At 40.0% G+C, this 11,840-nt stretch overlaps 1 protein-coding gene across 4 annotated transcripts in view; it reads right to left on the reverse strand.

The window, feature by feature from the left end:
• Window positions 1-213: 213 nt before the first annotated feature.
• The window catches only part of SEC61A2 (Sec61 translocon alpha 2 subunit), a 25,947-nt gene continuing 14,320 nt past the window's right edge, over window positions 214-11,840 (reverse strand). For 2 of the 4 annotated variants that reach the window (XM_014949109.1, XM_014949110.1), the window contains 8 exons: window positions 5,926-6,057; window positions 5,668-5,777; window positions 4,901-5,054; window positions 3,761-3,921; window positions 2,539-2,736; window positions 1,710-1,901; window positions 1,482-1,558; window positions 214-796 (listed from right to left, as the gene is read on the reverse strand). In XM_014949109.1, the coding sequence (XP_014804595.1) occupies window positions 610-796; window positions 1,482-1,558; window positions 1,710-1,901; window positions 2,539-2,736; window positions 3,761-3,921; window positions 4,901-5,054; window positions 5,668-5,777; window positions 5,926-6,057 (1,211 nt within the window). In that variant the 3' untranslated portion in view covers window positions 214-609. Of the gene's footprint in view, window positions 797-1,481; window positions 1,559-1,709; window positions 1,902-2,538; window positions 2,737-3,760; window positions 3,922-4,900; window positions 5,055-5,667; window positions 5,778-5,925; window positions 6,058-7,517; window positions 7,679-8,644; window positions 8,799-9,411; window positions 9,522-9,669; window positions 9,867-11,840 lie in introns of those variants that run through there. The other 2 variants (XM_014949111.1, XM_014949112.1) reach the window with 2 other exon arrangements.

Here is an 11,840-nt window from a genome sequence, read left to right on the forward strand (position 1 = left end):
CCCACCACGGAACCGCTTCAGGGGCGAGAGGAGAATCGGTGCCCGGTAAAACCTTCACCCTCCCACCCTCAGAGCTCAGAGGGTGGAGACAGCACAAAGGAACAAGGAGCGCCGAGCTCAGTGATGGGGAAATGCCAGTTAAAAACAAAAAAAAGTATAAAAAACTGAATGTAAAATACAGGCTACAAATAAATTTTGTCGAGAACATCGGCACGTGGCAATCGGAACTCAAGATTTTTTTTTTTTTTTTTTTCTTTTCCTATTAAGGACAGGGAAATAATTTTAATGCTTTAATGCTGTGTGCAAAAATGTTTACCTCTATCCAACTGCTCCGTTTTCCCATCTCCCTGGAGTGTCTGAACAGCAAGGTAGATGAATTGGTTTCCAGCATTACAGGCAACACTAGATAATACTTAAACAAGAGAATGTAAACTTTATTCTTAAGGCAGCTGGTACTAACGCTGCGCACGGGCATCGCTCGGTGCCCATTACAGTCATGGGACATGGAGCACTTTAAAACAAGTCAAAAGGAAATAGCGTTATTGGACTAAATGACACGTGTCGTCAAAATACTTTCCCTTTCACACAAACCATGAAATATTTGGACATCTAGAAAAATAATGCACCTACTCCTCCAACCTCAGCCTGTTCTTTTACAAAGATTTCAAAATACTGATAAATAATAGTGACGGCGAGCAGGATGCCGGTGCCCGACCCGATGGCTCCCAGAAAGTCAGCCAGGACCGACAGGGCACCGATGCACAAACCACCAAAGGCAGCTGCTGTAGGGATGTACCTGTGCCAACAACAACAACAAGGGATTCATAACCAGGAATTTTCACCCAAGGATTCTGACAATACATCAACTATTAAAACAACCAGCTACAATATGGAGCAACAAAGCTGGCGTTGCAATGCAGCTCTCCCATTAGCTCTCCCCATCTTCCATGTTTGTATCAAGAAGAAACTAAGAGAAATATTCACTGATTGGAAAACTGTGTGAATAACTCAGCACTGGCAAAGCTTTGCAATTGAAATTATAACAGTTTTATATCTATGCATGCTCTGTAGCCTCCGCAGGACCAAGAAGAACTGCTTTGATTTAAATATGTAGGGATGAATCTACCTTTCAGGCTTTGCCTACTGCATAAAATACTGCTTTTGTAGTGTCATCTTAGTTCAGTAACGGTAAATTCAACACCTGGGAAAAATCAAGGTATCTTCCTTTTACAAACATGGAGGGGACTCATCCCAAATTTCCTCATTATGTCGCTTAAACAAAAGACTCAGCCGGTTCATCTCTTACCTACTGCTATAAACATCTTCTGTGTTCCTAGGAAAGGAGCTGAATGGGAGGAATCTTGGTATTTGTGCTGGAAACGGGTCTCAGATTTTTCTCAGAATGTCTGCTGTGTTTGACACCCCCCAGCACTCCCAGCACTCCCACCCCCCAGCCCCGCCAGGAGCCAGCCTTCCCTTACCTGTTGAGCTCGTGAACCATGGAAGTGTCCCTGTGGCCTCTCATCACCATTTGCTGCTCCTTGAGTTGCTTGGCAACCTGCAAAAACCAGCATTTTCTGACAACTGCTGCCGCGTTTCATAGTCACCCGCTATTTAATCAGAGCAATGACTGATTAGTTAGGAACCAGTCAGCTCTTAATTAAGGGCAGCGTTTGGAAATATGTAGGGACGTTTATCAGAACACCTACGTCTTTTGCTGAGGAACCGGACACCTCAATCCAAGTCTTTGAGAAGAACGCACAGGATCCCAACATGAATATGATATAAACTATCACATGGACAGGATCCTCAAATATTGCACCCATGGATTCTGGAGGGGACAAGTAGTAGCACAGGCCACCAACGGGGTACGAGCGAGCAGGGCCACCGCCACTGACGTCCTGTGAGAGGGGAGAAAAAGGCAATTAATTATTTCTCACAGATGTCTCGCGTTCCTATCTCCTATTTCCAGAGGAATTCCTCTTCAATGTTTAGAACAGCTTTTATATCCAGATGTTAGAAAGTAAGCATTCCCATCTTCTGCTGCTTAAATAGAATCACAGAATCAGAACTGTCTGGGTTGGAAGGGACCTTTAAGATCATCTAGTCCAACCATCGACCCAACTCTGATAAAAACCCATCACTAAACCATGTCACTAAGCACGATGTCAGCCTGTCTTTTAAATACCTCCGGGGATGGTGCCTCAACCACTTCCCTGGGCAGCCCATCCCAAGGTTTGATAACCCTTTCAGTGTAAAAATTTTTCCTAATATCCAATCTGAACCTCCCCTGGTGCAACTTGAGGCCATTTCCTCTTGTCCTATCACCTGTGACTTGGGAGAAGAGACCAACGTCCTGCCTCTCTACACCCTCCTTTCAGGTAGTTGTAGAGAGCAATAAGGTCTCCCCTCAGCCTCCTTTTCTCCAGGCTGAACACCCCCAGCTCCCTCAGCCACTCGGCATAAATACCAGAGTTTCCCAATGAAATAACACATAATCCAAATGGATTTATGCAGTTAAAAAAGTACGACACTTACCGCCCACTGCCCTAGTAAATTCACCAAGAAGTTGCCGCTGAACCGAACAGACAACATCTGGGAAATGACGTAGAGGTTGGAAACTAAGGCCGACTGCAGGATGATGGGGATGTTGGAGGTGTAGAAGAGCTTGATGGGGTAGCTGCTGTACTGCCCCCGGTACCGGGCGGACTTGATGGGTAAATCAACACGGAATCCCTAGGGGAAAGAACACAGAAGCAGCAGGTTTATCCCCAAGGCAGCAGGTATTCCCGGGATGCCTAAAGGTGATTCCTGACCAGAGGGTTTTTGCCAGATAAACAAGGGGCGCAAGGTCCAAGGCACTAAAACCCAAAGGCTTTCTGCTACGGCCTGAATTACAAACTTTAAGGATTTAGAAGGATTCCTGCTTAGTTGCATTACATTCTTTTTACATAAATACTATCTCTCATCTGCTACATGATATACCTCTAAAATACACTTTATAGCATCGGGTTTGATAAAAACTTTTAACTTAAGCAGCCAGTTTTTGTGTAATTTTGTGCCCAGGCACCTGGTTTCTGGGGCAGGCTCCCAGCTGAGGAGACCCAAGAAAAGCCACATGGACTTGAAAACCAGATAATTCCATTTTTTTTTGCCAGCACTTTGACTCAAGAGCTTAAAATAATAATAATAATAATGATAATAGTAAAGATTATATTTTAGCCAGACCCATGAAAAATATTTTAAAAAATAACATCACTGTATGAATCTTCTTTAGTGCCCATTTTAGTAAATACTTAGATTTAAAAAGCAACACTAAGTATTTCAAGAAAATTAGGAAAAAACCAGTAAGTTATGCATGAATTAAATGGTTGTTTTCTAAAATAAATCTGTACCACATACAACCCTAACGAAGCAACATTCTTTAGCTCTACCCAAAGGTATTCTCTTAACTCAGCTCTGAATATCAAGTATGTTATTTGTGTGACACCAACACCACAGTCCCAGAATCCATTTTTTAGTAAAAATCCTCTCCCAGCGCGTGCGGCATTTAATGGCTGTGAGGTTACATCACTGAGCACACTGGCTCTGACACGGAGCAGCTGTACCCTCACAGAGCTACGTTAATAAATATTGCAATAAAAAAAGAGTTCCTTCCTCAAAGCTGAGCAACTTGGGTTACTCTAGTTTCACTTCTGCATTTTTCCACAGCTATTACCTAGGCAGCTGCAGAGCTACTTTGAGGAATTTCTGGTTTTACCTGAAAATATATGACCACAGCAAAGACGAATACTGTCGCGATCAGATTCATGAGATTGGGCAAATTCTGGCGGTAAAAAGCCTCCCGCAAAGCCCGGACTTTGTCGGTTCGTGTAGCCAGAAGGTGAAATAATGCAATCACAGCACCCTCAAACTCTGTCCCTGCATGAAGCAAACGAGTAAAAGAAATGTTAAACTGTAAATTAAAAACCATTAAAAAAAAAATCATTCTTTTGGAAAGTTTAAAAGTGAAACATAAAATCAGAGACAATAGGACATAAAATCTATTATAACAAATGTATCACAATAGAGGATTCTAGTTTAGCTTACAGAACATGGAATAAGCAATCAAAACATTATTCCTGGTTAAAAAAAAGAAAGGGTAAAAAAAATACTCTTTTTCTTTCTCTTCTGCTGGCAGGAGATTGATTGGAAGGAAGAAATATCAAACGAGGAGAAAAATAGCTTATAGTCTATTGTATTGTAAAAATAGCTTTAGAAAAGCAGTAATGAACTATTTTATATATATATATTAAAAAAATCTATTATAAATCAGGTGAAAATGAAAGCAAACTGAAAACATGGGTCAGGATTTCAAATGTATGCATTAAACTAGTTAACTTCTTGATGCAAACAGGCTGTGTCTTAACTTGGTATTTCGAGGGGACAACAGACATTGTCAAAGATTGGCTGAGGAATTAAGAAATAAACATCTCTGAAGAACTAAACTTGCTGAAAATAATTTGGAGGCACCAACTATAAAAGTATCCTGTAGCCACAAACAACAGTTGGACCACAAACAACTGCTCTGAACATACAGAATTCCTTATTTTCTCTGTTTCCATGGACTAAATGATGCTAAAACAAGACTATTTCAGTTTGGAAATCCAAAAATCATCAGCCAAGGGGCCTCAAGTCCCATTTTAACTACTGCCATTCACATCAGCCAAGGCAAACTTGTAGGTTATTAACCTTCAGGTTAGTCAGAAAACATTTTCATCTTTAATGTCAGACAACTGACTTTAGAAGCTAATCATTACACATGAAAACATTTTTTTAAGAGTCATCTGATAAATATCTGATAGTTTCTGTGTTTACATCCACTGGGAGATGCCATCACTAACTGTGATCGCAGACGTACCTCTGCCAGTGTTGATGGTGGTGGGACTGAAAGCCTTCCAGACAATGGTCTCGCAGATGTTGGTAGCAATAAAGAGGGAAATACCCGACCCCAAGCCATAACCTTTCTGGAGCAACTCATCTAACAGCAGCACAATCAAACCAGCAACAAACAGCTGCGGGGAAAAGACACAAAACTGAGCAGAAAGAAGAATAAATCAAGTCAAGAATCACGTAATAATTCCCTGCTTTGGTATTTTCATCACGTTGGAGAGTGATCGTTAAGTTTTTCATCTAAATATCCCTCATGCAGTATTTTTGCCCTCTCACGTCCAAACGCCTGCGCATCTCACCTGGCAATGGGCCCTGTGACTGCCCAACACTGACGCTACCAAACACATTACTTTGAAAAAAAAGTTCTTTATTAAGTTTGTGCATTTAACTGCTCTGCTCTACAGCACAGTGTCTCCAAGCGGCACCCGTGCCCTTTAGTGAGAAGTCCTCCACGGTGCCCAACAGCAGCTACTGCTTCCAAAGTCTACTAATTCCTGTATTTTGAATCAAACAGCCACTCCTATCTGAAACATTCTTGATATTATCTCTCCCAGCTTTCTCCTCCTGGATGGAATATTTAGAATTTCTCACATATAGACAGACAGATATAAAGGATGATGCCTTATAGCATGAAAAAGAAATAAATAAAAGGCAACCAGTCACAGAAGGATTTTTCCTTCCAGCTATACTGTATCTACCCAGGCTCAGTTACACACAAAATAGCTCATTACGAACCTGAATTATAATAAGAAGACAAATTCCAGCACCCATTTCAGCAGGATCTCCATACATTCCAGTCATAACATACACAATGGCTTGCCCAATGGTAATAATCATCCCAAATACTAAAACAAGAGAGAAAGCAAATCCTTTAAAAAAAAAATCTGCTGAAATCTCCTACCAAAGAAATCTCACATCTAATATCACTTAGGCAGGCCAAATTTCCCAAGAATAAAATCATGCTTATTAATTTTGAATCGGAACAGCGCTTACATTTCTGAGCTCCGTTGAACAAGGCTCTGTCTTTTGGAGTATCCCCAACTTCAATGATCTTGGCTCCAGCAAGAAGCTGCATGATCAAACCAGACGTCACGATGGGTGAGATACCTAATTCCATCAAAGTACCTGAACGGGAAAAAAAGAATTAATAGCATTGCCACTCAAGCATCTCTCCTCAAGAAGGAGGCTCTGAAGATACTAGGTCTGTTGAAAGGTTTCTGACCTATAAGGAGCCTTTCTCATAACTCTTCAAACATATAACCCAGTACAGGTATCATCAAAACAAAGACCGTTATCTCCTCACAAAAGAAGGCTGCTGTGTTAAAATCTGTAATTTTGAAGGCAGCATGAAAAACCTGTGTAGCTTTTCACTTCCAATATTTTTGTGAAACCATGTGAACACTCAACGTCAACACACACAGAAGAAGCATCTTCTCCCTGGTTGTTTACTCCTGTCAGTGCTTCAACTGTCACGTTTTCCCCAGAAGTTTAATTTTGAAGACCACATGAAAGATGCTGCTGGTCCACAGAGGCCGGTAACTCTTGGACTCCATTTAAGAGCACAAAAGTTTAGGATTAAACCATTTCTTAACAAAACAAACACGTCCTTCGGGATGCCTAAAGGTGATTCCTGACCAGAGGGTTTTTGCCAGATAAACAAGGGGCGCAAGGTCCAAGGCACTAAAACCCAAAGGCTTTCTGCTACACTCTGAATTACAAACTTTAAGGATTTATAAAGGTTCCTGCTTAGTTGCATTACGTTCTTTTTACATAAATATTATCTCTCATCTGCTATCTCTCACCTCTAAAATACACTTTATAGCATTGGGTTTGATAAAAACCTTTAATGGCTTTTAACTTAAGCAGCCAGTTTTTGTGTAATTTTGTGCCCAAGGCACCTGGTTTCTGGGGCAGGCTCCCAGCTGAGGAGACTCAAGAAAAGCCACGTGGACTTGAAAACCAGATAATTCCAACTTTTTTTGCCAGCACTCTGACTCAACAGCTTAAAATAATAATAATAATGATAATAGTAAAGATTACATTTTAGCCAGACCCATGAAAAATATTTAAAAAAATAATATCACTGTATGAATCTTCTTTAGTGCCCATTTTAGTAAATATTTAGATTTAAAAAGCAACACTAAGTATTTCAAGAAAATTAGGAAAAAACCAGTAAGTTATGCATGAATTAAATGGTTGTTTTCTAAAATAAATCTGTACCACATACAACCCTAACGAAGCAACATTCTTTAGCTCTACCCAAAGGTATTCTCTTAACTCAGCTCTGAATATCAAGTATGTTATTTGTGTGACACCAACACCACAGTCCCAGAATCCATTTTTTAGTAAAAATCCTCTCCCAGCGCGTGCGGCATTTAATGGCTGTGAGGTTACATCACTGAGCACACTGGCTCTGACACGGAGCAGCTGTACCCTCACAGAGCTACGTTAATAAATATTGCAATAAAAAAAGAGTTCCTTCCTCAAAGCTGAGCAACTTGGGTTACTCTAGTTTCACTTCTGCATTTTTCCACAGCTATTACCTAGGCAGCTGCAGAGCTACTTTGAGGAATTTCTGGTTTTACCTGAAAATATATGACCACAGCAAAGACGAATACTGTCGCGATCAGATTCATGAGATTGGGCAAATTCTGGCGGTAAAAAGCCTCCCGCAAAGCCCGGACTTTGTCGGTTCGTGTAGCCAGAAGGTGAAATAATGCAATCACAGCACCCTCAAACTCTGTCCCTGCATGAAGCAAACGAGTAAAAGAAATGTTAAACTGTAAATTAAAAACCATTAAAAAAAAAATCATTCTTTTGGAAAGTTTAAAAGTGAAACATAAAATCAGAGACAATAGGACATAAAATCTATTATAACAAATGTATCACAATAGAGGATTCTAGTTTAGCTTACAGAACATGGAATAAGCAATCAAAACATTATTCCTGGTTAAAAAAAAGAAAGGGTAAAAAAAATACTCTTTTTCTTTCTCTTCTGCTGGCAGGAGATTGATTGGAAGGAAGAAATATCAAACGAGGAGAAAAATAGCTTATAGTCTATTGTATTGTAAAAATAGCTTTAGAAAAGCAGTAATAAAATGCAACAGACAGAACTATTATAAATCAGGTGAAAATGGAAGCAAACTGAAAACATGGGTCAGGATTTCAAATGTATGCATTAAACTAGTTAACTTCTTGATGCAAACAGGCTGTGTCTTAACTTGGCATTTCGAGGGGACAACAGACATTGTCAAATATTGGCTGAGGAATTAAGAGATAAACATCTCTGAAGAACTAAACTAGGTGAAAATAATTTGGAGGCACCATCTATAAAAGTATCCTGTAGCCACAAACAACACTTGGACCACAAACAACTTCTCTGAACATAGAGAATTCCTTATTTTCTCTGTTTCTATGGACTGAATGATGCTAAAACAAGACTATTTCAGTTTGGAAATCCAAAAATCATCAGCCAAGGGGCCTCAAGTCCCATTTTAACTACTGCCATTCACATCAGCCAAGGCAAACTTGTAGGTTATTAACCTTCAGGTTAGTCAGAAAACATTCTCATCTTTAATATCGGACAATTGACTTTAGAATCTAATCATTACACATGAAAACATTTTTTTAAGAGTCATCTGATAAATATCTGATAGTTTCTGTGTTTACATCCACTGGGAGATGCCATCACTAACTGTGATCGCAGACGTACCTCTGCCAGTGTTGATGGTGGTGGGACTGAAAGCCTTCCAGACAATGGTCTCGCAGATATTGGTAGCAATAAAGAGGGAAATACCCGACCCCAAGCCATAACCTTTCTGGAGCAACTCATCTAACAGCAGCACAATCAAACCAGCAACAAACAGCTGCGGGGAAAAGACACAAAACTGAGCAGAAAGAAGAATAAATCAAGTCAAGAATCACGTAATAATTCCCTGCTTTGGTATTTTCATCACGTTGGAGAGTGATCGTTAAGTTTTTCATCTAAATATCCCTCATGCAGTATTTTTGCCCTCTCACGTCCAAACGCCTGCGCATCTCACCTGGCAATGGGCCCTGTGACTGCCCAACACTGACGCTACCAAACACATTACTTTGAAAAAAAAGTTCTTTATTAAGTTTGTGCATTTAACTGCTCTGCTCTACAGCACAGTGTCTCCAAGCGGCACCCGTGCCCTTTAGTGAGAAGTCCTCCACGGTGCCCAACAGCAGCTACTGCTTCCAAAGTCTACTAATTCCTGTATTTTGAATCAAACAGCCACTCCTATCTGAAACATTCTTGATATTATCTCTCCCAGCTTTCTCCTCCTGGATGGAATATTTAGAATTTCTCACATATAGACAGACAGATATAAAGGATGATGCCTTATAGCATGAAAAAGAAATAAATAAAAGGCAACCAGTCACAGAAGGATTTTTCCTTCCAGCTATACTGTATCTACCCAGGCTCAGTTACACACAAAATAGCTCATTACGAACCTGAATTATAATAAGAAGACAAATTCCAGCACCCATTTCAGCAGGATCTCCATACATTCCAGTCATAACATACACAATGGCTTGCCCAATGGTAATAATCATCCCAAATACTAAAACAAGAGAGAAAGCAAATCCTTTAAAAAAAAAATCTGCTGAAATCTCCTACCAAAGAAATCTCACATCTAATATCACTTAGGCAGGCCAAATTTCCCAAGAATAAAATCATGCTTATTAATTTTGAATCGGAACAGCGCTTACATTTCTGAGCTCCGTTGAACAAGGCTCTGTCTTTTGGAGTATCCCCAACTTCAATGATCTTGGCTCCAGCAAGAAGCTGCATGATCAAACCCGACGTCACGATGGGTGAGATACCTAATTCCATCAAAGTACCTGAACGGGGAAAAAAGAATTAATAGCATTGCCACTCAAGCATCTCTCCTCAAGAAGGAGGCTCTGAAGATACTAGGTCTGTTGAAAGGTTTCTGACCTATAAGGAGCCTTTCTCATAACTCTTCAAACACGTATAACCCAGTACAGGTATCATCAAAACAAAGACCGTTATCTCCTCACAAAAGAAGGCTGCTGTGTTAAAATCTGTAATTTTGAAGGCAGCATGAAAAACCTGTGTAGCTTTTCACTTCCAATATTTTTGTGAAACCATGTGAACACTCAACGTCAACACACACGGAAGAAGCATCTTCTCCCTGGTTGTTTACTCCTGTCAGTGCTTCAACTGTCACGTTTTCCCCAGAAGTTTAATTTTGAAGACCACATGAAAGATGCTGCTGGTCCACAGAGGCCGGTAACTCTTGGACTCCATTTAAGAGCACAAAAGTTTAGGATTAAACCATTTCTTAACAAAACAAACACGTCCTTAAGATGCTGAACTCTGCCAACTCACCTACTGGTGCAATGTCACCAAGGTGTCAACTCCCAACTGTACACAACTCAAACAGGGTGATTCCACTTCATACACCACCTCTGCTGCACTGCCTAAGTGTATATTCTAGAAAACCATCTCAGCACAGAAACACTCTGCCACATCACCCTTTTGGAGCCACAGCATTATAAAAAGATTACTTTTTGAAATTTAAGTTGTCCTTCAGCTAATACCTGAAAAATTTCTCCTAGCTGAAGATATTGAAAGCTTAAAATAACCCAAAATGTTGAAAATTCAGATGAAAATTAAGAAACTAGAACTACCAGGTGATCAAACTTTCCACATCTCTCAAGTTGGAACCTTAAAGAAAAAAAAGTTTGGGTAAGGACACATTTTACAAGTTTAATATTCAATCAGGCCACATTAAATTACTTCATCACCACCTTTCACACGGTCAGGCAAGGGTCATAAATAATGCACAATTTTTCTGACGTTAAGTCACAATATCCACCAGAGAGATTCAGAAGAGAATCAGCTTACAGTTCCTTCCAATTCTGTTCCATTTCAGTGCAACTTTGCTCTCATGTGTAGCAGTGTTCCCTCAGAAACTTCTCAAGAGAATTATTAATGAACCTTTTAGCCACTGCAGACTTGTAAAGTCTCAACAAGAACCGGTGAGAGGGGAAGATGAGGAGCAGTAGAAACCGTGTGCCCACGGCTGCTCAGCCTAGGAAATGATCTGTCCTCACACCTCAGCTCTGACAGGAGCCCTTCTTTGGGGGAAATATCATTCTGTATTTCCCTCTTCCCCTGTATCAATCATTTATTCAGAAACTTTGAGTTACAGGTGCTGCTTAATAATACCATCGACTGCCCCTTCCCTCTTACAGTACAAAGAAAAAGTGACTATCCATTGCTTATCCACTTTTTTCCAGAGATGAAGACTTAAAAGACATTTGGCATATTTCATGGCAAAGAATCCTTATTTTTTTAGGATCTCTTTTTATACATTAATATCTCTTTCTATACATTAATATCTACCTAATGATATCTCTCCCTGGTGCCTTTTCCCAAGTGTTTTTTTAACTCCACTGTACCCCGTGTGACATGGCAGATCAGAACCACATGCAATATTCACTTTTATATTTTAGCCAGACCCATGAAAAATATTTTAAAAAATAACATCACTGTATGAATCTTCTTTAGTGCCCATTTTAGTAAATATTTAGATTTAAAAAGCAACACTAAGTATTTCAAGAAAATTAGGTAAAGAACAGTAAGTTATGCATTAATTAAATGGTTGTTTTCTAAAATAAGTCATTACCACACACAACCCTAACGAAGCAACATTCTTTAGCTCTACTCAAAGGTATTCTCTTAACTCAACTCTGAATATCAAGTATGTTATTTGTGTGACACCAGCACCGCCGTTCCAGAATCCATTTTTTAGTAAAAATCCTCTCCCGGCGTGTGTGGCATTTAATGGCTGGGGGGTTCCATCACTGAGCACACTGGCTCTGACACTGAGCAGCTGGACCCTCACAGAGCT

The sequence above is a fragment of the Calidris pugnax genome, unplaced genomic scaffold (assembly GCF_001431845.1).
Source record: "Calidris pugnax isolate Ruff unplaced genomic scaffold, ASM143184v1 scaffold125, whole genome shotgun sequence".
Lineage (NCBI taxonomy): Eukaryota > Metazoa > Chordata > Aves > Charadriiformes > Scolopacidae > Calidris > Calidris pugnax.